The sequence below is a fragment of the Drosophila erecta genome, unplaced genomic scaffold, assembly GCF_003286155.1.
Source record: "Drosophila erecta strain 14021-0224.00,06,07 unplaced genomic scaffold, DereRS2 tig00000294-arrow-arrow-pilon, whole genome shotgun sequence".
Lineage (NCBI taxonomy): Eukaryota > Metazoa > Arthropoda > Insecta > Diptera > Drosophilidae > Drosophila > Drosophila erecta.
In genome coordinates, this window is record NW_020825218.1 from 1,024,607 (window position 1) to 1,052,545 (window position 27,939).

General features: G+C 32.7%; 1 protein-coding gene across 11 annotated transcripts in view; it reads left to right on the forward strand.

Annotated features, from left to right (window-relative positions):
* The window catches only part of LOC6555816 (plasma membrane calcium-transporting ATPase 3), a 37,036-nt gene that overhangs the window by 7,995 nt on the left and 1,102 nt on the right, over nt 1–27,939 (forward strand). For 6 of the 11 annotated variants that reach the window (XM_026983360.1, XM_026983356.1, XM_015153222.2 and 3 more), the window contains 11 exons: nt 139–548; nt 602–844; nt 901–1,142; nt 1,521–1,965; nt 2,025–2,112; nt 2,680–2,993; nt 3,046–3,244; nt 3,302–3,513; nt 3,578–3,729; nt 5,825–5,963; nt 25,898–27,172. In XM_026983360.1, the coding sequence (XP_026839161.1) occupies nt 139–548; nt 602–844; nt 901–1,142; nt 1,521–1,965; nt 2,025–2,112; nt 2,680–2,993; nt 3,046–3,244; nt 3,302–3,513; nt 3,578–3,729; nt 5,825–5,963; nt 25,898–26,335 (2,882 nt within the window). In that variant the 3' untranslated portion in view covers nt 26,336–27,172. Of the gene's footprint in view, nt 1–138; nt 549–601; nt 845–900; nt 1,143–1,520; nt 1,966–2,024; nt 2,113–2,679; nt 2,994–3,045; nt 3,245–3,301; nt 3,514–3,577; nt 3,730–5,824; nt 5,964–16,988; nt 17,001–21,661; nt 21,981–25,897; nt 27,173–27,677; nt 27,747–27,939 lie in introns of those variants that run through there. The other 5 variants (XM_026983363.1, XM_026983362.1, XM_026983361.1 and 2 more) reach the window with 4 other exon arrangements.

Consider the following 27,939-nt stretch of genomic DNA (forward strand, 5'->3'; position numbering starts at 1 on the left):
GTACATGGGGAATAATAATCTAAATAAGGCACTCAAACACAAAGAATCTAATTTTATTTTATTAACTAAATAAATAAATACAACTAGTAAACTTATATGTTTTTATTGTTTTATATTTTTTATTTTTCACAATGTAAGGTGAAAGCGACGGTCGATCGCAAATAAAGGGGTCACAAGCGCCATCTCAACGCCCACCAGCCACAAGTGAGGTGACCAAATCTGAATCTGAAGGAAATCATTTGCCGCAATCCTCGTCGTCAACAGCGGCTGAAACAGGACATAAAAAAGAAAAATCTGTGCTTCAAGCTAAACTGACAAAATTAGCTATACAGATTGGATACGCTGGATCTACCATTGCCGTACTTACCGTTATAATTCTGATCATTCAGTTTTGTATTAAAACGTTTGTTATTGACGAGAAGCCATGGAAAAACACTTATGCTAATAACTTGGTGAAGCATTTGATAATTGGTGTTACAGTATTAGTAGTAGCCGTGCCCGAGGGTCTTCCCTTGGCAGTAACCCTATCTCTAGCATACTCAGTCAAGGTTAGTGTAATGTAAGTAAATAGAACCACAATTAATTGCTTTTCTTTGAATAGAAAATGATGAAGGACAATAATTTGGTTCGTCATTTGGATGCATGTGAAACTATGGGTAATGCCACTGCCATATGCTCTGATAAGACTGGTACACTTACCACCAATCGAATGACTGTTGTACAATCCTACATTTGTGAAAAATTGTGCAAGGTTTTGCCAACCCTTAGTGATATACCACAACAAGTTGGAAATTTAATTACAATGGGAATATCTGTTAACTCAGCTTACACCTCAAATATAATGGTAATTTATATTTAATTTCTAGCCTATTTAGCTATAAATATATTCTCTTTTTTAAGGCTGGACACAACCCAGGAGACTTACCAATTCAAGTTGGCAATAAAACGGAGTGTGCTCTTTTGGGATTTGTCCAAGGGCTAGGTGTGAAGTATCAATCTATTCGAGACGAAATTACAGAGGACAAATTTACACGAGTGTATACATTTAATTCCGTTCGCAAGAGCATGGGCACTGTGATACCCCGTCCTAACGGAGGATATCGACTGTATACTAAAGGAGCTTCTGAAATTATTATGAAAAAGTTCGTATTATTACACAGTGCAACAGTGTCTTAAGCTTCGAAAGGCTTCGAAAAACCCATTTAGCTTTCGTTGACTCCTGCCCGTTTGCCAATTTAAATTTTCTATAACCTCTTTAGCAGTAACGAATTAAGTCAACGAAACTTAAATGGCAAAAAAAAAACCTTTTTAAAAAGGTCCACCGAGGACGATTTTGTTGTCGGTAATTTTTTCTCTAACTGCAGCTAAACTCGAGCTTAAAAGCGAAACTCAAATGAGCTTCAACTAGATTCGATGAATGCTTTCCGCACCCGAAGACTTAATTGGGTTTACTTTTTAATTCCCTAAAAAAGATACAGTGTTACTGAAAAATTATTTTGAATGCTATGAAATCATTGCAGGTGTGCTTTTATCTATGGACATGAGGGCACTTTGGAGAAGTTTACAAGAGAGATGCAGGAGCGTTTAATACGTGAAGTTATAGAACCAATGGCCTGTGACGGCTTGCGGACCATATCCGTAGCATACCGCGATTTTGTGCCTGGAAAAGCCGCAATTAACGAAGTGCATATTGATGGCGAACCTAACTGGGATGATGAGGAAAACATTATGACAAATCTTACATGCCTCTGTGTGGTTGGTATAGAAGATCCTGTTCGTCCCGAAGTACCAGACGCAATTCGAAAATGTCAACGCGCTGGTATAACCGTTCGCATGGTCACTGGAGACAATATTAACACAGCACGTTCAATAGCCAGCAAATGCGGCATTTTGCGTCCCAATGATGACTTTCTTATTCTGGAAGGCAAGGAGTTTAATAGGCGTATTCGGGATAGCAATGGAGATGTATGTTTAAGAGTACTCACTATTTGGCACCTGCCCTAACATTTTGTATTTATGAACAGATTCAGCAACATCTTATTGATAAAGTATGGCCCAAACTGCGGGTTTTAGCACGCTCATCCCCAACTGACAAGTATACTTTAGTAAAAGGTTTGTAGTAGTTTCCTTTTTATTTATAGAACGTACTCGGTATTCCGAATTGACATATAAAAGTAATCGGGATATGCGCAAAAAAATGAATTTATAATGGCAGTGTTTGTAGTATAAAATGTTTAAAGTTTGAACTTTTTCAGTATAACGTAAATAAAATGAGCACAAACTGATTTGCAATAGTTTACGCATTACATTTAAATATCATTGATACACAATAAGAAACTTTTCTTTCGTTTAAAAATTGAATGCTGGACTTGAAAAGTGATATCTTATGAATTTTTTAAGTTGTTTGGTTAACTTGTATAATTTAAAAACTGAAGAAAAAAAAAAAAGAAGAAAAGGAATTCGTTTTTGTAAAGTATTATTAATAAAGAGCCAAAAGGATTTTTTTTAAGGATATTTAAAAAAAAAATTTCGTTCCTCTCAATTATTTAAGACTTGCAAAACAAAAATGCACATTAGATAATAATATTAGATAATATCTCAAAATTGAAAATAGTTTTATAATTAAGTTTCAGCGATCTAAAACAGTTACTATTATTCACAATAATCATGTCTTTATAGGTATCATTGACAGCACCGTTAGTGAAAACAGGGAAGTTGTTGCTGTAACTGGCGACGGAACAAATGATGGCCCAGCTTTAAAAAAAGCCGATGTAGGATTTGCTATGGGTATAGCCGGAACAGATGTTGCCAAAGAAGCTTCCGATATTATTTTAACTGATGATAATTTTAGCAGCATTGTTAAAGCTGTAATGTGGGGACGAAATGTATATGACTCTATAGCAAAGTTTTTGCAGTTTCAGTTAACAGTAAATGTAGTCGCTGTAATTGTTGCATTTATTGGTGCGTGTGCTGTGCAAGATTCACCGCTTAAAGTAAGTTACTGAAGGAAAAAAGAAATCTACTAAAAACAATGCAAAATTTCAGGCAGTACAAATGTTGTGGGTGAACCTAATAATGGATACGTTGGCTTCACTTGCATTAGCAACAGAGTTTCCTACACCAGATCTGCTGCTCCGTAAACCCTATGGCCGTACAAAACCTTTAATTTCCCGCACAATGATGAAGAACATATTGGGTCAGGCGCTGTATCAGTTAATAATAATATTTGGACTGTTATTTGTTGGTAAGTTATATTCATAATCATTGCTGTCTTTGAAATATAATATTTTTATGCTTTAAGGCGATATTATACTCGACATTGAATCTGGACGCGGACAAGAACTAAACGCTGGACCAACACAGCATTTTACTATTATCTTTAATACCTTTGTCATGATGACTTTGTTCAATGAAATAAACGCTAGAAAAATCCATGGGCAGCGCAATGTCATTGAAGGTCTTCTTACAAATCCCATATTTTACACCATATGGATATTCACTATGATATCACAGGTATGCTGTAATATATTATTACATTATATACATATACATTAAAATAATTTTTACAACATTTAAGGTGTTAATCATACAATATGGTAAAATGGCTTTCTCAACAAAGGCGTTATCATTAGATCAGTGGCTATGGTGTATATTTTTCGGAATTGGTACACTTGTCTGGGGACAACTAATTACTTCAGTGCCTACAAGAAAATTACCTAAGATATTATCGTGAGTAAATGTTTGACGTTATTACGACTATATATATAACAGTTTATAAATGATCATTGGTTTAAGACATATCAAGTTCGATTGCATAAGTTTATTACATAAACATTTGTATAATTGATAACCAAAATAAGATATAGTCTATAATTAAGTTAAATACCAATATGTTTATGGTATTCTTTAATTACTTTGGGTTGCTATAGAAATAATAATTATTATCGACTATTATAAAAAATAATGTATTTTTTTTTAAATATAACCAGCCAAAATAAATGCGAAGTTATTAAGTTTTTTATTTTTTAATTTACAAATATAGTCTTATTATTAGGAAATCTTCTTAAAATATAAAAAAAATATTTGAAATTGTTGAAGGGTAAGGGTAGAATAAGTTACCTTAAAGCTAATCCCCAAATGTAAGTAATGTTACGTATTAAAAATATAGTTGCTTAAGTACCTAATTTAAAAAGTATTATTCTGTTTAAGTAATGTATTTAGTAAATACTAGTATACGAGTATTTTTTATTCTATAAAGAAAAAACATGTTTAATAGAGAAGCCGAAAAGAGTTCTTTAAAAAGAGCTTAGGGTCAGAAGCATTTTTATATATCGGCCTCATAAATATTTTCTTATTCTTAGAGCATTGAAACAAGTTTATTAAGTATTTTGATAGTTGTTGGTGGCTTCATAAATACTTTTCTTGCCAAAAAACGTTTTACCACGACCACTCTAACGCCCACAAACCGCACAAAACTCTCACTCCCACACTTTTAAAAAATTTTAAAGTTTTTTTTCATTTTATTATTTTTTCCTAATTTCTACCCATATTCCAGAAAATTTTACGGTTTTATTGATTCGTGGGAGTTATTTTATCAAAATGTATGCAAACGTCCAATGTTAATATAGAAATGTAGTGCCTTGTCGGCTGGCTTGTAGGTGTGACAATTTTGGGATTTATTGAAGTGTCCCCCTGGATTTTGAAGAGCGGATAACAATCCAATGCAAGATGTCTCTTATTCTATTGCCAGTCTAACTGGGCTGGAGGGTAGTTTAATGATTTCTAGGAGCTACTTTGTTTGCCCACATTATCAATGGGTCTAATTTCGAGTGGAGATAAACTTTTGAATGACAATTTTCCTTTTGTCTTGCTCTTCGCGGTGGGCGTTTAAAAATCAAAAATGTTAATTTGTTCTTATATTCCCCTTGAGCATTTTCAATTCAATATTTGTTGACGCTTGTGTTGCAGGTGCCACAAAGTACCTTAAAAACTTCAGTGGCCGGTACTTATACGCGATACTCGTATAATAAAAGGGTATACTATAATCGTTGAAAAGTATGTAACAGGAAGAAGAACGCGTTTCCGCTACGCTGTGCAAGTTTGTTTCAGAACGTTGCCACGCCCAACTTAACACCCATAAACCGCCCAATACAGTTGCACCCACACTTTTGGAAAATGTTTTGATATTTTTAGTGCTATTAGTGCTGTAAATTTCTATTGATTTGCCAAAAAACTGTTTTCCACGCCCACAACCTGCCACGCTCACAGTTTTTTAAACGGTATTGAAGCTTGTACATTTTATTACTAGTCTTTTAAATTTCTATCTATATACATATTTAAAAAAAATTTTTTAAAAAATCTAACTTAAATTAAAATTTAAAATTTGTTTCAATAAATTTTTTTTGCCAATTTCTGTTCAATTTTCCCGTTCTCACATTCCCGTTCGCACTCCTTCCACTAGCTGTGCAACGGGTATCTGATAGTCAAGGAACTCTATTTAGAATACTCCGTTGTGTTATTCTTATTTCCATAAATTTGTCTTTTTGGTAATTTCAATGTATCGGTTCACACCAGCCTCTCAGATGTTGAACGCGGATCTCGTCTATTTGTTTTTGCTGTAGAACACGTTTTCGAGGCATAAAGGCTCTTGTCAGCAATTTTATTTTTTATTTGTTTTCATGCATATGATTGATTTATGTGTTCGCGAGGCGATGTCCGAAAGTAAATCTTTAAATATTATCAAACTTTCGAGTTATATGTTTATTTTATTATTATAAAATTATAAGAAATAAGCAATTTTTTATTAAAGTTTTTTTTATTTCAGGTGGGGTCGCGGTCATCCCGAGGAGTACACAGATGGAATGAATTTGGGTGAGGAACGCTTTGACTCAATTGATTCTGATAAAAAACCTAGGGCTGGACAAATTCTGTGGATTCGTGGCCTAACTCGTTTGCAAACACAAGTAAGTGTCACGTCAAAACCATCATTTATTTGAATACTAGAACTTGAAAATAATTACCAAAAAGAGGATCAACATTTTTTTTATCATATTCGTTTATGTTTTGAAATTTTTATTTTATTGTTATATATTTTCTTAAATTTGTACTTCTATACATTCTTCACATTTATTATATGGGTATTTTACATGCTATATTAGTCATATATTTAAATATTTAATTATATACATAAATAAATATATAAATATATTATATATATAGTATATAATATATATATATATATACTATATAAATATATAATATATATATATTTTTATATATATATATAATATAGTATATAAAAATTTATATATATATATACTTTATATTTTATTTAGACGCTGACAAAAATAGCATACGTCAATAAGATTTATTCACGCGAATCATAATATATGGGCCTATACGGTTTGGTCCCAATAATTTTATTTTAAATGAAAACTAGGTGCGATATAAAATTTAATAACTTTAATAATTTAATAACATACTCTAGTTATCCAACTTTCGTTGCCATGTATTGGGTAAAATTCAGTTTGCGGCTTAGACAATGAATTATCCGTCTTTGAATCAGTTATTCGTTCTTATAAAAGAACTAAAACCTTGTATTTGGGGTTTCTGTCAATTTGTACATTTTGAATTTGTACATACATTCACGTAAATTAAAAAAAAATTAAGTAAAAAGTAAGGACTCACACTTAAACATATTAAAATACTCGGCAAGCCGAAGCTCCGACTTATCATTTTAAAATGCGTAATTTACTTAGGTAGGCATAGTAAAAAGCTCTTCATGCTTCTGCCCACATAACTTTTGTAGATTGATAACATTTGTAGATTGATTTTAAAAAATAACTACACTGCTCTGGTAAGATACAGCTTTCAATGCTTTTCTGTATCTTTGATTCTCAAATTTTTCTAGCTTTATCTGTTCCTTCCAGTTTTTCGTCTACCCAGTTGCAATCTGTTTCTAGTAACATTTTTAAACTAATTCTTATTTTTAAAATGAATGAATTGGACAAAAGTCTTTTCTTATCGATCGTTATCATATTTACTTGAGCAAACTACAAAATAAACACTTCATGATTTTGTAAACTTATATATATTGTCATTAGTTGACCCCAGCATCTATAAATATATTTTATCATATCGTAGCTTATTTGAAATATAAGGTAAAATAAATGTGTCGATATGTGCTCCTAATACAATGAAATACTTTTCAATGACTTTTATGTCTCACGACCTGTTACATTTTTGAAAATTATATTTATACGATCGGTATATCCTTTTTGTAGTACCTAAAAAATGGATTTTCTTCAGTTTCTTACTTCCTTAACAACATGCATGTAATTTTCCTAAAAAAAAAAAAATAATGTCATTAGGTAAAATGAAAATTTTATTTACCGGAATACTTTTGTCATGAATACATTTCTTTCCTTTATACTACCTGTATATTTTCTGAAATTATATTCGCTAATCTTTTCCGTATTCGGAATCCTTTTGCCATAAGTACATTTCTTTCTCTTATACTACCTGTATATTTTATGAAACTATACTCGCTAATCTTTAGGTTCGTTGCATACTAATTTAAAGATACTGGTGATGGCTTACTACTAAAAGAACTACGACAGTAAATAATGCGAATCATACAATTTAAAATTTAATTTATTTCACTAGAATGTTTTTATATTGTTTTATGGTATTATAAAGTTCAATCAGAAGTTTGCAACGCAGTGAATGAGATAACATTTGGGATTTTAATCAATTTAACATCTGAGTTAATATAGCCATGCCCGTCCGTTTGCGTTTAACGCAAATCAGTCTATTAGCTATAAAGCATGAAACTTTCCAAAAGTCTTTTATATATTGCGGCAGTATATAAGTCGGACCACTATATAGATGTAATAGAAATAATCGAACAAAATAAATTTTACAAGAAATCCTATTTTTGATGATTTCGATCCTAAAGCACCTGTTGATAATCCCTGTCTTTGACAATACATATTTGCGGGTTTGTCAAAACAATATCATATAACTGCCATAGAAATTAAATGAAATATTAGAAAAGAATTTCTAGTGTTGTTTTTGTTTACATCATAAATTTTATTTATTTGGTCAAACCCATATAATGAATTATATAATATAATAATATATAATATAATATAATAATATATAATATAATATAATAATATATAATATAATATAATAATTATATAATATCTTCTTGTTTTTAAGTGAATTCTGTGTTAGTAAGTGAAGTAAAATAACACTACACTCGCCTTCGTTGTCAGTTAAAGGGTTTTAGTTATAAATTCCTTAACTCAGCGTGGCATATCCATAGAAATTAACAAAAAAAAAAATAATAAAATTAAAAGAAACATAATTTTTTAAAAGTGTGGGACTGGCAGTTTTGTAGGGGCAATCTGAGCCAATCTTGCGCTGTATCTGTCTACCTTCTAGAATCAGCATGTTTAGTCTTAACATTCTAGGCTTTACAGTTCCCGAGATCATAGATCACAGAAAACAGACGATCATAGCCGCATCAATTTGGCTAATAAACTTCATTAAGAATGTGTATACTTTATGAGGTCGGAAACGCTTCCTCCTACTTTTCAACGAATTTAGAATAGCTTCTTGCTCTAAATATAATAAATTAATAATATAATAAATGGTCCGACTCGACTAATTTTAATATGAGGATGGATATTGATAAGCAAATTAATGGATTTTTTTTGATACCGTGCATAAATACACTGTGGACGTCAGTCCATGTGGTGACGATGGGCAATGTATATGTAATGGGTAGGGAGACAACTAAACAGAGCCGTAAAATCGATTTATATATATGTCGAATTCTCTTCGTCTCCCATTAGAGCGCAGCGCGTTTCGAACTATTCACAGGCGATCACTCCAGCATACTGCCCTGCTCGTTTTCTAACAGCCTATACGAAAACTCGAACCACACTCGGCGGCAACGTCGCGACGCATCGTCGTGCAACTAGACAGGCGACACGTCGTTGTCGCCCCCGCTCCAACGGTACTTGCAGACTCAAAACATAATATGATGAAATAATTCAAGTTCATGCATAATCTTTATACTCCGACACGCCCATCCTGACTCTAACACGACCTCGTGTTCCATTCAATTGTCTTTTTTATAATTTTATTATTATTTATTTGTCTTTTTTTTTTTTTATAAACAAAAGATTTAATATTTCCTCATCAAGTTAATTTCACAAAACAGTATCAAGCCTTCTTAACCAGTATCTTGACATAATTCTTACTATAATGTAATTTTTAACAAAATCAATTATTCTTCTTCATTCAACATTCAAACTACAAAATTCAACAAATGATCAAAACAAACATCAGTTCTTGTCTTGTTATCATCTGGTCTTGTTACTCTGCCATTTTCTTTGGCCAGCAGTAAATCTTTCATCACCTTTATTGGTGTGCTTCACTTTCTTCAGTGGCTTCAACATTTTCATTTTCGCTCTCTTCACACACATTCAACTCCTCGGGCACTTGCCCCTCTGGCATTTTTCTCAAATCTTCATGTGCATATTTATAATTTCTTTTATTGGTTAGGGACTTTAAAGTGTACCTGTCACCCTCCAGACTCTGTATTATTTCAAAAGGCCCCTTGAATTTTGGACTCAACTTGGTTTGATGCCTCTCTTCGCTTTTAAGTAGCACAAAATCTCCTACTTTGTGTCTAAGAACTTTAGCCTTATTTTTATCAAATCGTTCTTTGTCATAAACTGCCGTGGCTAAAACATTCTTTTCAGCTTGTGCTCTTACATTTGACAGATCAACATAATTTTCTATGTCACCAAGTGGAAGTAATCCTAATGGGCGTGCTACCTTTCCCAATAACATTTCAAGAGGACTTGCCTTCGTCACACGGTTAGTTGTACAATTGATTGCCAACTGCACCTCCCCTAACAAGTCCAGCCAAGACTGCGTTCCAGTTTCAACCGCCGTTAACATTTTTTTCAAGGTGCTCATGGTTCGTTCAACTTGACCATTAGCTCGGCTAGCCCCGGTGGCAATCAAATGCAAGTTTATTTTCTGATCTGAACAGAATTGACTAAACTTTGCACCCGGAAAACACCTTCCCTGGTCAGCTATTATTCGGTTTGGTACTCCAAACAACGAAACGGCCGATTGAACAGCTTTTATGCAACTCTCACTGTCTAATTTAAGGCTATGACTAAGGTAGACATACTTGGTAAAAGCGTCTACTTGAACAATAACATACTCCTTCTGGTCACTCTTGCCACTTAATTTCCCTGTTATATCGATGTGTATAGTGTGCCAAGGAATATTGACTTTTGGGATTGGATGCAATTCGGCCTGAATTTTTCCTGAGTTTGATTTGGACATTTTGCATGTGATACAATTGTCAACAAATTTTCTAACATATTTTGACATATTGTCAAACCAATAAAAATCGTAAACTTTATCTAGTGTCTTTTCCCAACCTAAATGCATTATTGACTCATGCACCTGATTTATAACAGACCATTTGAAGGAACGCGGTATCACTGGTAAACAGAGTGTTCTGCCATTTCTCTGTATTTTTCGGTAAAGAACTTCTGCCCTTAGTTCATAGGTTTTCGCAATATCTTCAGCAAGAGAACAATCTTTTAATTTGCTCATGATTTCGGCTATGTCCGAGTCTCGACGCTGTTCAGCAATGAGCCAGTTGCTTGAAATTTCGGCTAAGTTAACTGTCTTCTCTTCAATCACCTTTACAGCATTAGTAGACTTCGGGGAGATAGGATTTCTTGACAAAAAGTCAACATGTGCCATTCTTTTCCCTTCTGTATACTGAATTTCAAATGTACATGATTGCAAATAAGCCCACCAACGTTGGGCTCTAGGGGTCAAATCTTGTTTATTTCTTGACGCCTTTAAAGAGTTACAGTCAGTGAAAACAGTAAAGTTCCTACCCAACAAATAATGCCGAAAATATTTGATGGAGTTTACAACAGCTAAAGTTTCCAGCTCGTACGAGTGGTATCTTGACTCTGCAGGTGTAGTAGCTTTGCTATAGTATTCTATTACCTGGGGCTTGTCGTTAATTTTGTGTAATAAAATTGCACCATAGCCACTGCAACTTGCATCCGTATGCAACTCAATTGGATATTTTGGGTCAAAAATAACAAGGACTGGTTTATCAGTAAGAGTAGAAATAACCTTTTTCCGTATCTGTTCATGTTCCGCTTTCCAAATAAATTTATTTTTGTCTGACGTTAATAAATATATTATAACGGTTTCATCAACTGTGAAAATCCCTTAATAAACTGTTTGAAATAAGTTGCTAATCCAATAAATTGCCTAAGCGATGTGACTGAGTTTGGAGGCGGGAGAGCAGTCAACGCAACCATTTTCTGAGGGTTTGGGCGAATTTCGCCAGCACTAACATTGTAGCCTAAATATTGAACCGATGTTTTCAAGAAGGAACACTTCGTAATGTTGAATGAAAACCCGGCCTCTGTCAGAACATCTAGAACAATTTGTAATCTTTCTAACGCCTCACATTGTGTTGATGTAGTTATCATGATGTCGTCCATATAGACGATAACATAAGAATTTGCAGGATCCCCGAGCGCTTGCTCGCTTGCTAAACGTTGAAATACCGACGGCGCATTTTTAAGCCCGAAAGGCATAGATAAAAACTCATACTGGCCATCGGGTGTCACAAACGCTGTATACTCAATTGAATCCGCATTTAAGGGAATTTGGTAGTAACCACTAGCCATATCTAAGCATGTAAAATAATAAGCTCCTCGAAGTCTACTTATTTGATCCTGTATAAGTAGCAGAGGGTATTTATCAGCGACTGTGTTTGAATTTAACTCCCTATAGTCAACACAAAGCCTATCCGAACCATTTTTTTTTCTTTACCAGCAATATAGGGCTTGCATAAGGTGAACAGCTTGGTCTAATTATATTGCATTTCAGCAATTCGTTAATTTTTTCTCGAACTAAATCTCGCTCGCATGGGCTTAATCGATATGGCCTTCTTTGAACTGTCTTTCTTGGATCAATTAATCTTATTTTCATTTCGCCAACTTTAACCTTAGTACATGGGATACCCTTTATAAGAGAATTTGAGTACTTTGCCAACAATGAATGTAGTTTTATTTTATCTTGTTCATCAAGTTCAGTATCAATATCGGCTGAATCACTGATGGTACACAAATTAATTATTTTGGTTGTCGAAATTTTAAATTGGTTTGACGAAATGACAATATCAAAACCCTGATTTAATATTTCGCGACCAATAACAATATCGTTCTGCATATGATCATCGCCTTTTACATAAAACAAAATTTTAATGCAATGCAATTCAAAGTACTACATATTCCATTACTGCCTATGCTTTTAACATAACAATATTATTAAATCTTTTACCAGAAAATTTAGTACTTAGCTTTTCTTTCAGCAGCGAGCATTTAGCTCCAGAATCAAACGTGATTTCGAAAATTTGGCCTCTATGATTTAAGAATCCCTTAGGTGCTGCAACACTGCACTGCTCCACTCGCTTTTCTCGGTTGGATGTTTTGCTCCCATCAGCTTCCTTCTTTGCACATTGGATAGATATGTGACCCTGTTCACCGCACTTGTAGCAAGTTACACTTGATTTTCCGCGTTGATGACCATCGTGTCTGTCATGTCGTTCTTTGTCGTTGGCAAACTGATTTTGTTGTTTCCTAAATCTGCATTCAATCATTTTGTGTCCGAATTTTCCGCAGAAATGACACTCTATAGATGACTGCTTTTGCCGTTTAGAATAAGTTTCTGTTTGTTGCTCCGTGGAACCATTTTTCCGTTTATTAAAAGTGAACGCTTTCAATTCGGACTGTAAATCGCCTCTGGTTTGAACATTTGATGTAAAACTTAAACGCTGCAAACGGTTATCAACATTTGCCAGCAACGCGAGAGTGACGGACACAGCAATTTCTTCAGTTTCCATTTGGCGCAATTCGCCGTCAGTCGGTCGTTTAGACAACATACTTAGCAACATGGCGGCTGGTGTTTCTACAGTGTCAAAGCGATGGATAAACAGTTCTTTAAACTCGAGCCAGGTCATGTCAGCGTAACACACTTGGGAGAGCCATTGCGAAGCGCTGCCCTCTAGTGCTGAACTTAATGCCACTACCAGCGCGCTGCCTTTTAATGCAATTTCTTTCAAAATAATTTCAACGGTATTACACCACGATGAAGCGATTGCGCCTGCCTTGTCTGGGTTGAATTTGGGTAGTTGCACCGCTTTACTTTGCCCCGCATCAGATGCCGTTGTTTGTATGGCCCGCACAAGTTCAATTAAATTTTTATTTTGTAGTTCCATTATAGTACGCATTATAGTACTGTTGAAGGTATAGGGCCCGATCCCACTTCTGATGTCGAATTCTCTTCGTCTCCCATTAGAGCGCAGCGCGTTTCGAACTATTCACAGGCGATCACTCCAGCATACTGCCCTGCTCGTTTTCTAACAGCCTATACGAAAACTCGAACCACACTCGGCGGCAACGTCGCGACGCATCGTCGTGCAACTAGACAGGCGACGCGTCGTTGTCGCCCCGCTCCAACGGTACTTGCAGAAAAAAGACGGACAACCACAATGCAAAGACGCAAAACAAAATATGATGAAATAATTCAAGTTCATGCATAATCTTTATACTCCGACATATATATGTATTAAAAACTATTTCGATGATCTTTGATATAGCATATTAAGAAAAGAAAGTGCGAAAAATAATATTTTGGAAATTAGTGGAAACTAATGTTTAAGCCTAACTAAAACAAAACAAGTCCCCTTGTCTCTTATATGAAATTTCGATACACTTAAACTGAGAAAAAAACTAGTTTTCCCGTGCCCGCAGTTTTTAACGTTTTTATTAAAAAAATATTTAGTTTAATTAGAAATAAAGAAATAGTTAAAAGCTATGTTTTTTATGGATTTTTAAACGCCAATAGCCAATAGCCAAGCTGTCTTTCCTCCAATGTTGAATAATGTTTTAGTAATAATTTAGTTAGCCCTCCTAGATTCTAAGTCATCAATAAATTTAGATTTTAGGGCGTACCACAGTCAATAAGATCATAGGGAGATAAGCATTAAATTGAATCTCCGCTAGGTGACGCTCGTGGAAAATCTAGAGAATAGTCGCTTTTCTGCTTACATACCTACATCTCACTTGCACTCTCTGTAGTGGAACTTCTCTATAGATTTCAATTTGTATTTTGTTAAGCAGTTTTAAAAGTTGTCAAGCGCAAAATAATGATAATAAAATAATGCCAAGGAGTTCGTCATCAGCGTTAAGCTAATAACCTTAATTATTTAAATAATATTTAAGATAAAACGACTATTTTAGATGTTGCGGGCTTAAAAAGTAGTTTAGTTTAAGCAGACTTTTGCTTAGAAAACAGCAAAACCCTAGGACAAAAGGGCAAGTGCGATAGTACAAGATATGGGGAGAGAGGAGAGCTTAGTTTCTTATTCATGTAGATGGGGCAGATAAAATTGCATAGCTGAGGTCTTTTTTATAAAAGTATGAGTAAAAAGCATACAAGGTTCGTTGAAAAGTATGTAACAGGTGGGTGAAAGGGCTTACCACCATATAAAGTATATACATCGTTGATCAAAACCACAACCCATGTCGATCAGGACATGTCCTCCTGTCCGTCCGAATGAACGCTGTTATCTTAGTTCCTTAGGTCATTCATATTCATATTAGGCATGGAGATGCTAGTGACGCCTACACTGTCCAAGTTTGCTTCAGAAAGATGGCACACACCTCAACGGTTATGCCCACACTTTTGAAAACTGTTTTGATTTTGTTTGATTAGATTATTTGTCTGGCTAACTTCTATGGATATGCCAAACAAATTTTGAAATTTCTACTTCGCACTCCCACTAGCTTAAAAGACAACCGATCTCATGCTGACTTGAGAAGTTACTAAATTTGAAGGTCTCATTTTAAATATGTAATTTAAAATAAAATTGCAGCATGAAGCGTAAGGGCGTGTCAATAAGAAAAGTGTTTCCACGTTTATCACTTAAACAGATCCAAGATATTTTCCTGCTCCGTATAATTGTTATTTTTCTTGTACAACTTCACGTATATTACTTCTGCTTTTATTTAAATCAAAATACTCCAGCATAGTCGATAAACAAACTGGCCTGTTCCAATTTTTGCTCTGAGTTAACAATGTAAAATAGGGACGTTAACCGCCATATTAACCAAATTAAACCGCTGACTGCCATTAGTGCGCCTTGAGCAAAAGCGTATGCTATCACAAAGTTTTATAGCCCTATAGTTGCTGAGATGTTGGTGCGCTTTTTAATGAGTTGTAATGGAATGTGAACAAATGCAATTCATAAATTCGAAGCAATAAGCAATAAACACTTTTTTCTAAACATTTTTAAATCGAAGTCAACTGTTTGGCAGTGCTATGTTTTTAGCGGGACAATGTTGCGAAACGCCCGTAATTATTCAAACAAATGAGAAGATAAATCTATATGACCTCCCATAGATCTAAAAAATAAAAGTTCTCCACTGCGTTTTCGTGATTCTGCCAGAAAACGGTATCTTTAAATCAACGCAAGTACAAAAACATATAGGTTTTGCGTTAATGTACGAAAGAAAAAACGAAAGTAGCATACTTCAAACTTAACAAAATTCTCACAGCTGAAACAATTAGTTAATAAAAAATAACATAAAAACAAATAAGGCATTCCTCATTTACATCACAAATTTCAATGAAGAAAAAATTATTTTCTAAGTTTACGCAAAACATTCCTTAAGTGTAGAAGAGAAAGCACGAACTTAATTGACGGCTGAACAGCAACTGATTTGATTTTCGTTCGCACGATTCAAAACATAGGAGAATTAAGTTTTGCCCAAAACCATTTGTTTATTCGATTTCGTATTTTCCCAACTTTTCACAAATAGAGTTGTAAACTCCTTCATAATAGTTACCCAAGTCAAAACAAAAAAGTCCATGCCCAACGTCATGATAATTATTATTATAATTATTATTCCCCCGAATAATATGAAATTATAAATATAACTAGTTATTTAAAAAATTATTTTTCTTTCTTATTAAAGACGAAATAATTTAAAATTGTGTTTTTTAAAATAGGTCCCGTGATTTTGACCATTAAACATCATGAAATGTAATAAAAATATTATTTACATGTGAAGTAAATTTATTTTTATCAGAGGACAATTCATTTCCGTGAAATCCTTTTGGTAGTAGAAATTGGAACAGGGTGGAAAGCTTTTATTCATAGTATTCAGAGTATTCATATTTAAGAAAATGGAATTAGTTAGTTTTGGTGAATTAACTCTTTTATCCGAGATAAACGTAAATATCCGAATTTGTTTAGAACAAATACCACCAAGATAATAATATTACTATACTACTATCTGCTATACTCGTATACGTCTGCTATTTTATTCACTCGAGGCGGTGAAAAAATTCTTTAATGCTAATAGTAATAGTTCATTCGATCGATATGTTGTTGGTTTCATGTGTTGATACTTTTTTTTTTAACATTGGATAAGTATTTGGAAATAAAACTTAAAACGCTGTCAATCAAATAATGATGGATGTTTATCGGAATGTTTAAATCAACATCACAAAATTATTTGTAATACCGGATGTAAAAGTTTTGATTGCAAATATATCTGCAATACAAGAACCACAATCACCATAAACACCATGCAAAAAATGTTGCTAAACCTTCTAATTTTATTTCAATATTTTTCGTCCCTTTAATATAATTATTGCTAATCCATTCCCGATTGATTCAACCTACAACATAAATTACTATAAAAAACTAATTGGAAAACTATATGAAACATAAAAACAAAACAAATTAATAAACCTAAAAAAATAACAAATTTTCTTTGTACGTGTGACTATCGTCATTACCATCATTAATTGCAATTGAAAACTCACATGCAAACTCAACTAACGACCAGATTTCAGTACCGGTAAGAATTGTCTATAATTTTATGTATTGGCAGCTAGACAGTGTTTTGTTATATCAAAAACCAAAATCATCTCTATCTATCGAAGTTTTGTTTTTAAAATTGTTTTCTTTATTATATTCGCACCCTGACATTAATGAGAACTTAATGTGTGTTGCTTATGTTAATATGTATTTATTGTCACATGTCTGAAAACATACTTATGTATACATTAACGAAAAACTAAGGGCTCTTGCCTAAATGGTTTTTTTTAACTGTAAATACATATTTATGTAATACATAATTTTAGGTTAACGTTTTTCACCGTTTTTCTTGCTTAGTATAAATAGCAAAATGTACATATATGTACCATTCTGGAAAGGACACAGTTTAAAAGAGTACAAAGCGTATAGATTAGAGGCTAACAAGTATCTCTAACACTTACGCCCAACAAAAGAAAAGATCATAACGACCAGATTCACTTGCTGTTTTTTCTGATCAAGATTGTGATATGCTTATGTATTTCATAGATCTGTCTTCGTTTGCCAATTTAATATGTTGATATCTTTTCGACTGCGTTAAACCAAAAGTTGCTAAATATCTTATTTCTTTTAATTTTATCAATTAGCACGGCTTTATAACCAGGGATGTAAGCCCATATTATTTTGTCTTTGGTTCGGTTTGGGGCTCGAACCTTGACGATTTATGATAGGCTTCCGGTTTGCAAATCTGTTCGGCAACATGACGATATCGGAGATAATAACGTTTTTTTAAATATTTCATAAATCCTAATTTATAATTTAACATTTACAGGGTCGGTTCCGACCTCTTTCTTATTTGTTTCCAGTTTCGACACTATCTTTGCGTGCCTTCAATAAGATTCATTTAAATTTAGGCATTCTTTAGAAAACGTAAGAGTGTATTTTTTCATGCTTATCCGCTTATTGTTTTTGCAAACTCACATATCCCAAATATTAGGCGTTTGTCAACATGAAAAAAGTGTTTAATTTTTTTAATTTCTAAACCCGGTTAAAAAAGGATCCGGATCCGATTCAAATCGAAATCTGTCGGTGCTCCGTTTAATGGTCCTGTTGTTATCTAAAAAACGTGAGCCTTAGCCACTGCAATACAGAATGGTTCATAACTCTTTTTTAACTACATATATCACAATGTCGAACGGATGGACTCGGTCCTATATCTGTCACAATAGTTTATTTTTAAGAAAAAACAATACGAATTCAATTGTTCTCCTTGATATAAGCTAAATGATCGCTACATGTAGTATACAAGAATAAAACGCATATTTTATTTTGATAGAAACAATACTATAGATGTACAAAAGTTACTCGAACTCCACTAAATGAGCAAAGCATTAGTGAGGAGTTTTTCTGACGTCAAGCCAACCCAACAAACTATAGTCATCCTATATGGTACGCTTTGTATTAAGACCTACCTATTTCGGAAGACTTTTTTAAAAATCGTAACCTTGGTTTTGTGAATGTCCTCTTTTAACAGTACTACAATTCTTTTTTTTTTTTGTAAAAAATGGAATTTCCAAACATATAATTGCCATAACCGTTTAAAAGGCCATTGCTAAAAAATATTTTTCCTATTTTGAGACTGAGGGTGCAGTCAATAGAGATGTTAACGCTTGTTTTACTTGTGTCTTATTTCTACTATTATGTAATTCCTTTAAATACAATAATATAAATTGAATTTAACTGTCTCGGTCTCAGAGTCAAATAAGCAAATAACAAATGAATCTTATGTATATATCCATAGCATAATAAAAGTAATTTCTTAACTCGTGAAAAACTTTGTTCAACCGTAATTTTCGAAGTAAAAAGTTTTGTTATTTTAGAAGCTTAGGTAAATTAACATGAATGTATTCATGCAAAAAGATCGCCAATATACGACTATTTGGAGATTTTTCTGCAGCCTGTAAACTCTTATTAATCATTAAAAGTTGTAGCTCGTTGAACTCCGGTAAAAATTTTTGTTTCGACGGTTTATTTTTGTCAGTGCGTTACTATTTTCATTTTGCACTATCATTTTTACATGTAAACTGGGTATCATAACTTACACACATTTATAACTTATACAAGAATAAAACGCATATTTTATTTTGACAGAAACAATACTATAGATGTACAAAATTTTGCACTATCTCTATTACGCAATATTCTACTTCTTTGCTTCTTCACCAAGATGTAAATTTAATTAGCAGAAGTAGTTTAATTAGCGGGATTGATGTGCAGAATATTATTTGTGGTTCATACTAGAGTGTGGTTACTATCAACTTGATATAAGGAAACTTAAAGAAACCTAATTGTTTCTGATACAGACAAAAACTTTCTGTAGCATGTGTCACTGTCCTATTGAAACTACACACATTTGTTGGTGATCACCGAGCTCGCATTATTCCACTCCTTTCCTAAAAAGAACTTTCTTTTTTGCTTTTATGTATTTTAAAATGGAAGTAAAGTAAAATGGAAAGGTACCTATTTTAGGCGCCAGCTGACTAAATAGATATATACCAAATATATATATACAGTGGTGGAAAAAATAATAGAAACACGTTGGTTGAATCATTGATTTTAAATTTTGTGCTCAGAACGAAAGTAATATTTTTAAATCTTTATTTTTTAAATTCATGTATAAGTATATTTTACATTAAGGAACAAAAATATTTTTTTCATCTTTATATTAACTAAAAATAATTAACTTCATTTTTGGCGCTTGGAAAAAAATAATAGAAACAAAACTCTTAAAACTAAGAAAAACGTAATTTTTTATAATTATCTTATAAAAATAGTTCTAATATTAATATTTAGTGGTATTTCCTTTATTTTTTATAACTGCTGAGCATCGACGGGGCATTGAATTCACTAAATTGGCGCAAATTTCGGGGTTAATGGCATACCACTCTGACTTAACTTTTTTCCACAGCTCTTCCTTATTTTTAGATTTAAAACCTCAAATTCCTCTTTTTAATATTCCCCATAAATGTTCTATGGGGTTTAAGTCCGGGGATTGAGCAGGCCACTCCATAACATTAATTTTTTGGTCCTGAAACCATTTCTAAGCAAGGGTTGACGAATGTTTCGGATCATTATCCTGCATGAACTCCCATTTTAAGGGCATTTCCTACTCAGCTTATGGTTTCATAACATTCTCCAATATGTTTAAGTAGTCGGGAGCACACATCCTATCTTTTATCCGGAATATCGGACCAACTCCAGAAGAGCATCCCCATATCATGATGTTAGCTCCACCATGTTTTACTGTTTTTTTTTTTTTTTTGTGTGCTTTGGATCAAATGTGGTATTTTTTGGACGTCTGGACGTATTTTACCATCAGATACGAACAAATTAATTTTAGTTTCATCAGACCATAGAACATTATTCCAGTTTTTACGGTCTAGGTGTCGCTTTGGAAAAGACAGTCTTTTAGCGATATTTTTTTTTACTAAGCAGTGGAACTTTCCTAGCCGAGTGTGCCTTCAAATTCTTTCCAATTAGTCTATTTCTTATTGTTCGACTTGACACTGATGTCTGGAAAGTATTTTTCAGGTCCGTCGACGACATAAAAGGATTTTTTTTGGATGTTCGTCGTCGAACTTTTGGGATGTGGCTCGCTTCCTGCCCCGTTTCTCCTTCGTATCTTTATAATGAATCGCGGAAAACACTATTTTTTGCAGAGCAGTGCATAAGTTCAGCAATTCCCCTTATTGTTTTTCCTTCGTTTTTTAGTTTTTGTATAATATCTCGTTCTACAGGTGAACAGTGCACTCCGCGCCCCATTCTGAATATAAATACTGAATTCATTCAGAATTAACCATTTTTTTTTTTACAAAATCACTTATTATGAGCTAAACATACCTGAAAGTATTTAATATATTGATTTACTTACAAAATTAACAGGGAAAAACTCAAACAAATCGCAGAAACGTAGCTTGTTTCTATTATTTTTTCCAGCTCAAACACGTGACCACTTCAAATATCGCTATGTACCGCAAATAACAAGATCGAAATCAACTCAAAAAGAAGAGCACAATAAAGTACCCTTATGAGTGGCTTATGTGCTAACGGTTTATCCACACACACTTCGTACATAACTAGTAATTTTGTTTTACATGCAGGAGCGATTCTTGTTTCTATTTTTTTTTCCACCACTGTATTTGGATTGGTAAACTAACCTTAGAGAAAAGGGAGTCATTCTTTTTTATACAATTGCGATAATTTAAGAAGTACATGTACATGACTCAAAGAATCCAGGCAGAGTGTGCTTTTTCTATTGTTATTGTTATTTTCTACCGCTATTTAAAGTTTTATGTGTATGCGTATATAAATGGTCTGATAACTTAGTGTATTTCTTAACCAAATGACACAGTAAGGTGATATTTAAAATGTAAGCTGTTTTACGTATAAATCTATGACATTTTACACAAACCTACATTTACTTTTTGTTTCAGTCATTATGAAATCGATCTACGCATAATACATATATATTTATATACATATATATCAGTCTATACATATTACTTTCTTGATCATTTTCTACAATTATTATTAATATTCTCAAATTCTAAATTTACATAATTGATTGATCCGCTTTGAATTTTGATTATCGTTTGTTTCAAAAGTAATTATGAGATATTTGTTATTAATTTTTGTAATTTAAAGCTGGCGGAACCAATACGAGAGACTGAGGTGTAATTGACAGTTGCAATAAAATATCAACAAGCTCTACATAAATGTAATATTAAAACTAACCCGTAATTATCCTCGCAACTCGAACACTAATCTAAGTGCTAAAATGAAGTATGTGTTTAACGTTACATTTTTAAAAAGCATAGTGATTAAATTTTCGTATGTTCATTATAACTTAAATTTATGGCGTTGGAATTAAAAGTAGACCACAACAAAGTAGATCACAATGACAATAGTAAAATTGTATAGGTACTTAACTTCTTGAACCGATAATATAGTCTCGTAGACAGAATGTCTATCTTTATATTTAGTTACATATAAATTTCTTAAATTTTTGTTCTGAAAATGTGTGTAAGCATAATCAATTAAATTGTCACTACTCGAATGTAACAAAACAATAGTATTCAAATAAAAAATGAAATAATTTACGGCAACTTAAATTTATATTAAACATACTTCTATACTTAATATTACTGAATATTACTGAATGCTAAAACAACTATAAATCTAACAAAAATCAATCAATCGCTCACAATCTATAGATGCTTAATTTACTAATTTAAACTACAATATACAACTACAACATCAACATGGGACTAAACGTGTCTTCTGCTCTGCTTCAAGTTCTGTATGTTTACTATCTTTTCTCTGATTTTTACTAAACTTTCTTCTACAACTACCTTCAAAAATATACAACTCTAAACTTACAAAAGGTCATTCAAACGTACGTAATTAAAATAATCTTTTTTACTTTACTTAAAATCTTATTAACAAACCCACCATGCACGTCGATAAAAGTAAATACTTTAGTAGTACAAATCGTCAATCATTCACAATTGTGAATGAGTACATATGCTGCTTAGTGTAAAGCTCTGCTCGCATATATGTACATATGTACCTACATTTTCCTAAAATGTTTGCCGAACTTCACGTCCAATTTTACCAGCACAGAACTAATACCATATGCTGTCAGAATTTCGCCCCTAAGACCAGGGTGTTCTAATTTGTTCGATATTATTATTATTATAAAGTAATTTTTAGCATTACAAGAAACGGATGACCGACTCTTATTAAAAAACCAGTTAAAACAAATACAAATGTATAAATATAAAAATATAACAATATTATAAATATAAATAAATATTTTTGTTACTAAAATTTTAATATTTCACTATTCGGTTTAAATGATAATCTTTTTAGTCAAATCCCAAAATTTGTTGTGAGCCAACAATTTGTCGTATTTCTTTATTTATCATAAAAAATTCTTAACACGTGTTGATGTCATCCTTTTTATATAAACTATTTTACAAATTAAATTAACTATTTTAAAAATCTTCTTATCTTCTTATATATGTGTGCTAATAGCAAATTTTTAAATTGAGCCATAAACAGCAGGTTACATATTACTAAAATAGGGTCCTATTTTGTTCGTGATATTTACAAGAAAATGTAGTAATCTTTCATTTAAAATCAAAAAAATTTGGTAACAGTTACAAAAAAAAAAGGAAAGAACGCGATAGTCGATTATCAGATACCCATTATGCAACTATGAGGCGTGCGAGGAGATGAAAATAAGCCGTTTAAAATTATTTTGACTAAACCAATTACTCGTAGAGTAAAAAGTTATATACTAGAGTCATGTTCGTATGATCGTCAAGATTCCGGAACTATAGAAAATATGAAGGGTAGATTAAGCTTGTAGATTCTAGTGACTAGTACGCAAGTGCGTTTGAGATTTTCACGACCAGAAACCGTCCGAAACTATCACTCCAACATGCTAAATATTATATGTTATTTTATTATTTGTGTTATTTGCAAATTCCTATTGATGACACAAGAAGATAGATTGCTATAGTAGAGTTCCGCGACTATCAGATACCCGCTACTCAGCTAGTGCTAATGCTAACGAGAACTTTCAAAATTGTCTGGAATATCGGTAGGAATTGGAAAAAAAATAATAAAATGACAAAAAACTTAAAACATTTTTAAAAGAGACAGTTTTGGGCGGTTTGTGGGCGTTGGAGAGGGCGTGAACAAAAGTTTCTTTTTGGCAAATCTATAAAAATTTACAATGTATATAAAAAAGAGAAATAATGTCGCATTTTTCAAAAGTGTGGCCGTCACAGTTTTGTGCGGCTCATGAGCGTTAGAGTGGGCGTGGTAACATTTGGAAACATACTTGCACTGCGTCTAAGTCTCTGGAAACTACTTTCTTTGCAGTTTGATCACGAAAAATCTAAATCACACTATACCTTTAGTATATACAAAGTCCTTAGCTACTATTAATGAAGCAATCCGTAGGACGATCGTGAACAATCTAAAAATCCTTTTCTTTTGCTGGCATATCTCCATCTCCCGCACACCAGTCCGTCCGTTCGTTTCGAGATGCATAGCTTAAAGGGTATCTATATAGAATTTTCCCAAGTTCCTTATTTCTATTGCAGGTAGTATATAAATCGGAACGGAACTGATCGGATAACCATTTTTCGATATGGCAACTAATCATACCGACTTATCATACCGCCATAGGATTAGTCGAAAAATAGATGGAAAAAAATGTACCTTCGTTGATCATTGTGTTCTATCTTAGTATACATCAATTTCTTTAATATTCAATTCAAATTTCAATTTAATGAAAATCGGACGACTACGCCATATATCTGCTTTAGGAGCAATCGGAAAATATATGAAATATAATGATGATAACATAAATCATGGTTTCGTTGTGCTTTATCATGAGGTGTTCTTTTCAGTTGTTTTTTTAAATATATTATTACTGCAACGGTATATATGTATGTATGCTTTTCCTTGCCAAAGCTGACTTCCTTTCTTTTTATTGTTTCCTTCAAAATTTTGTAATTGTAAATCCCTAATTACATGTCGAAAACATTTTAGTTATTTCTCACAACGAATAAAAAAGAATTTGTAACTGTTTTTTGATACCACGTTTTACGTTCCAACTTATTATTTTCATCAGAATGTCTCCATAAACATACACATCATACAATCAAACTTAAACGAAATCCAATTCTTACAATTAATAAAATGTAACTATCGATACATATTTGTCTTGTAAAACCATTTGGTTTTAACTTTTGTAATATAAATCTGTCTCATGTATATCACTTAATTATCAAGAGTTAACGTTTTCCCCCAAAAGATGGACAATTTTTATGGATGACATATTTAGGGACATAGATATCCTAGTTACCCAAATATAGATGAAAGAAAAAGGACAGGACTTTAATGAATAAAATCCATAGAAAATGTGAGCGTTATTTTCAATAACAAAACAAAATTTTCAAGTTAAACAAGGAGACGAAATCTAATTAAGTATGTAGGTTCTTGATCAGGAGCACTAGCCAAGTCCGCTGGTATGTCTGTTCTTCCGCCTGGACGTCGAGATCTAGGGAACGACTTAAGAGGACTGAAGTTGAACTAAAAATGCAGATTCTTGTGACGGCTGTGCTGTGAAAGCTTCTTACAAAATATAGCCGCACTTACTCAAATAACAAACGGGTAATCTAAGAGCCGAGAAACTGGACTTAAACTTATTTTTCAAACAAGATAAATTAAAAGCGCGAAAACTAAACGGTTTAGCATGCGCCTTTGTGTTACCTGTTTCTACATCTAGTAAAATACCTTTTCCAGGTACTAAAATGTAGAAAATTGACGTGCACAGACTATATTACAACTGCTTGCAATATAATATATCCTTTTAAACAGTATCCACGCTTAAAGGCAAAAAGTACTTTTTTGTTGGATAACTATGTTATAAATACAAACAAAACAAAAAATCCAATTCTATAAAAATTTGATCGTCCGCTTTATTCAGATAATTTTAAAAATTTACGTCCGCCTCATCTAATAAAACATTATATACGCATGTCAACAAACTGTATTTTGATGTGTACACTACACGTATGTATAAAACAACACCCTAACCGGCCATGCAAAGAACTTAGATTGCTAAGATTAATACTTAAATTATTGTTTCGAACGCGCTTAATAGACGCCTGAGAAAATGATTTGTTTATGTTCTATTTTTTATTAATCATTTTAATTTGTGTTTTTTTATAGGAATTTACATGAAGTATATGCAAAAATATATATGTATATGTTTAAACTGTAATGTTGTTTCGTTCGTTGTTTCCTTTATGCTTATGTTTCCGTTTTTGTTCGTTTTTTGTCTAATTTTGTTTGTTTCAGTTGCGTGTGATTCGTGCTTTCCGCTCGACATTGGAAGACCTAAATGAACGACGATCGATGCACAGTTTACATAGCTTACGCAGTCCCCGTACGGGTATCCCAGTTGCAGTGGGCGGTGGTTACCCGTTGTACAATTATAATCTACTCAAACCAAATTACATCAACCACCAGCAACAACAGCAACCAAAACTACCACCGCAGACTCAACACAACGTGTCAAGTGCCATGCTGCCGCCGGACATATCTTATATTGACGAAGACCCGCAACAGCAACAGCGTACCATGCACAACGGACTAACTATCCAGCGCTCAGCAATGCCCTCTGACGCTCCTTCCTCGAGCCAAAGCTTCTCTAAAATCGCACAAACTTTACAACAACAAATACGTGGTAACAACGAAACTAAACATTCCAATGGACAGAATGAGACTCGAATTTAAACAGTTTTAGTGGGTGTTTGAAATATTGTAGCGTCCTAATTAAAGTGGACTTTGTATTCATTTGAGGCACCAGATCGTGGCTAAGCTTAATAACAATTCCAAATAAGACTGGACATGCTTTCTTAAACGCAATCCCAAAATGAGTGCCTCAACTCAATGTTTGTTTTTAGAAAATATATGAAATCAAAAAAAAAGTGTATGCGCGATCATTTTTCAATTAAACTTTTTACTTTAAAGGAGCAAACTTGAATTTAAAACTGCATGTATAGTAAGCAAATTCGAAGATGTAATTTATATAAATTAAATTGTTTTTTATCTTCATCCTTTTAAGAACACCCCATAGAAAGTAAACCAATGGTTTCCAAATGTTCAACAAAATGATGTTCTCTAATTATAATGCCTAACTATTCAATCTAGAAAATGTAAGCAAGCATGCATTTTACGAAACTAACTTCGTCTTTTGCATAAAAAAAATTTATTACATTAGTAGTTGTATTTTTACTAACAACCTTTCAAATCCTATGTGTATTTTCTCTGATTAATGTGTAGTATTAACGAAGTTTTAAGCATATGGTTGTTTGTCAACATAACAGCGTTGTTCAGTACTTTTATCGCAGCTTTTAAATTAACATCACCAAATTCCAATGGTGTTTTTTTTCCATATCTAATAATGATATACTATCAAAGTTTTACATTTATACTGAAAATGTTTGTAAACGCGATCTATCTTACGATGTAATGAAATTTATATGATTTAATATTCATATATGTTTTAATCCATCTACTAGGGAAAAACTATTATTAATAAAGAGGCGCATACAAATGAATAAAGAATAATCTATTTCTATTCACCTTTTAATAAAGCGCTCGTTGACGTAAATGAGCAAAAAATAGGTAATGGGATGTTAATACATTTTGCAGGACGATTCTGAAAAGGTTTTATATAATCTTCAGAATATATAAAAAATAATTGCCAAATTTCAAATAACAGATCTAGTGTGTCCTTTCCAGAATTATTAGTATGTAAAAATCTTAACCATATACTTCACTTTAACTATTACATGAATATTTGTATTTTGATTATTTTACAAAAATGTACATTATTATGATAATTACATATTTTTGTATACTTTTGAACACCAAATTTCAAATTAGTTAAACATATATTTATTTGCTTATAAACAATTGAACAATAATACAGTAAAGCCAAAGTGTTAGTAGTGATCCATTTTATAGCGACTAAATTAAATACATTTCAACCTTTTTATGGCTATTTTACTCTTTCCCACTTATTTTTTCTATGTTACTTTCTATCTCCCTCTCTTTCTCTTCATTCTTAAAGGTAATAGGCGGCGAATTGCAAGAACGCTTAATTCCGGTCCCATATAGCAAGAGCAACACTGATCAAGCTGTAAGCCTTCACAATTCTGTTTTATGTTATTATTACAGTTTTAGAATAAGCCGAAATATTAAGTTTCATCTCGGCCAAGTGTGACTATAAGAATGAGCTATGATGATATACTTGTAATACGTTTGTCATTCATTAAGGACACAATTTTAATTTTTCTGTTTAAATCGTCTGTTTGTCCGTAATAATTAGCTCT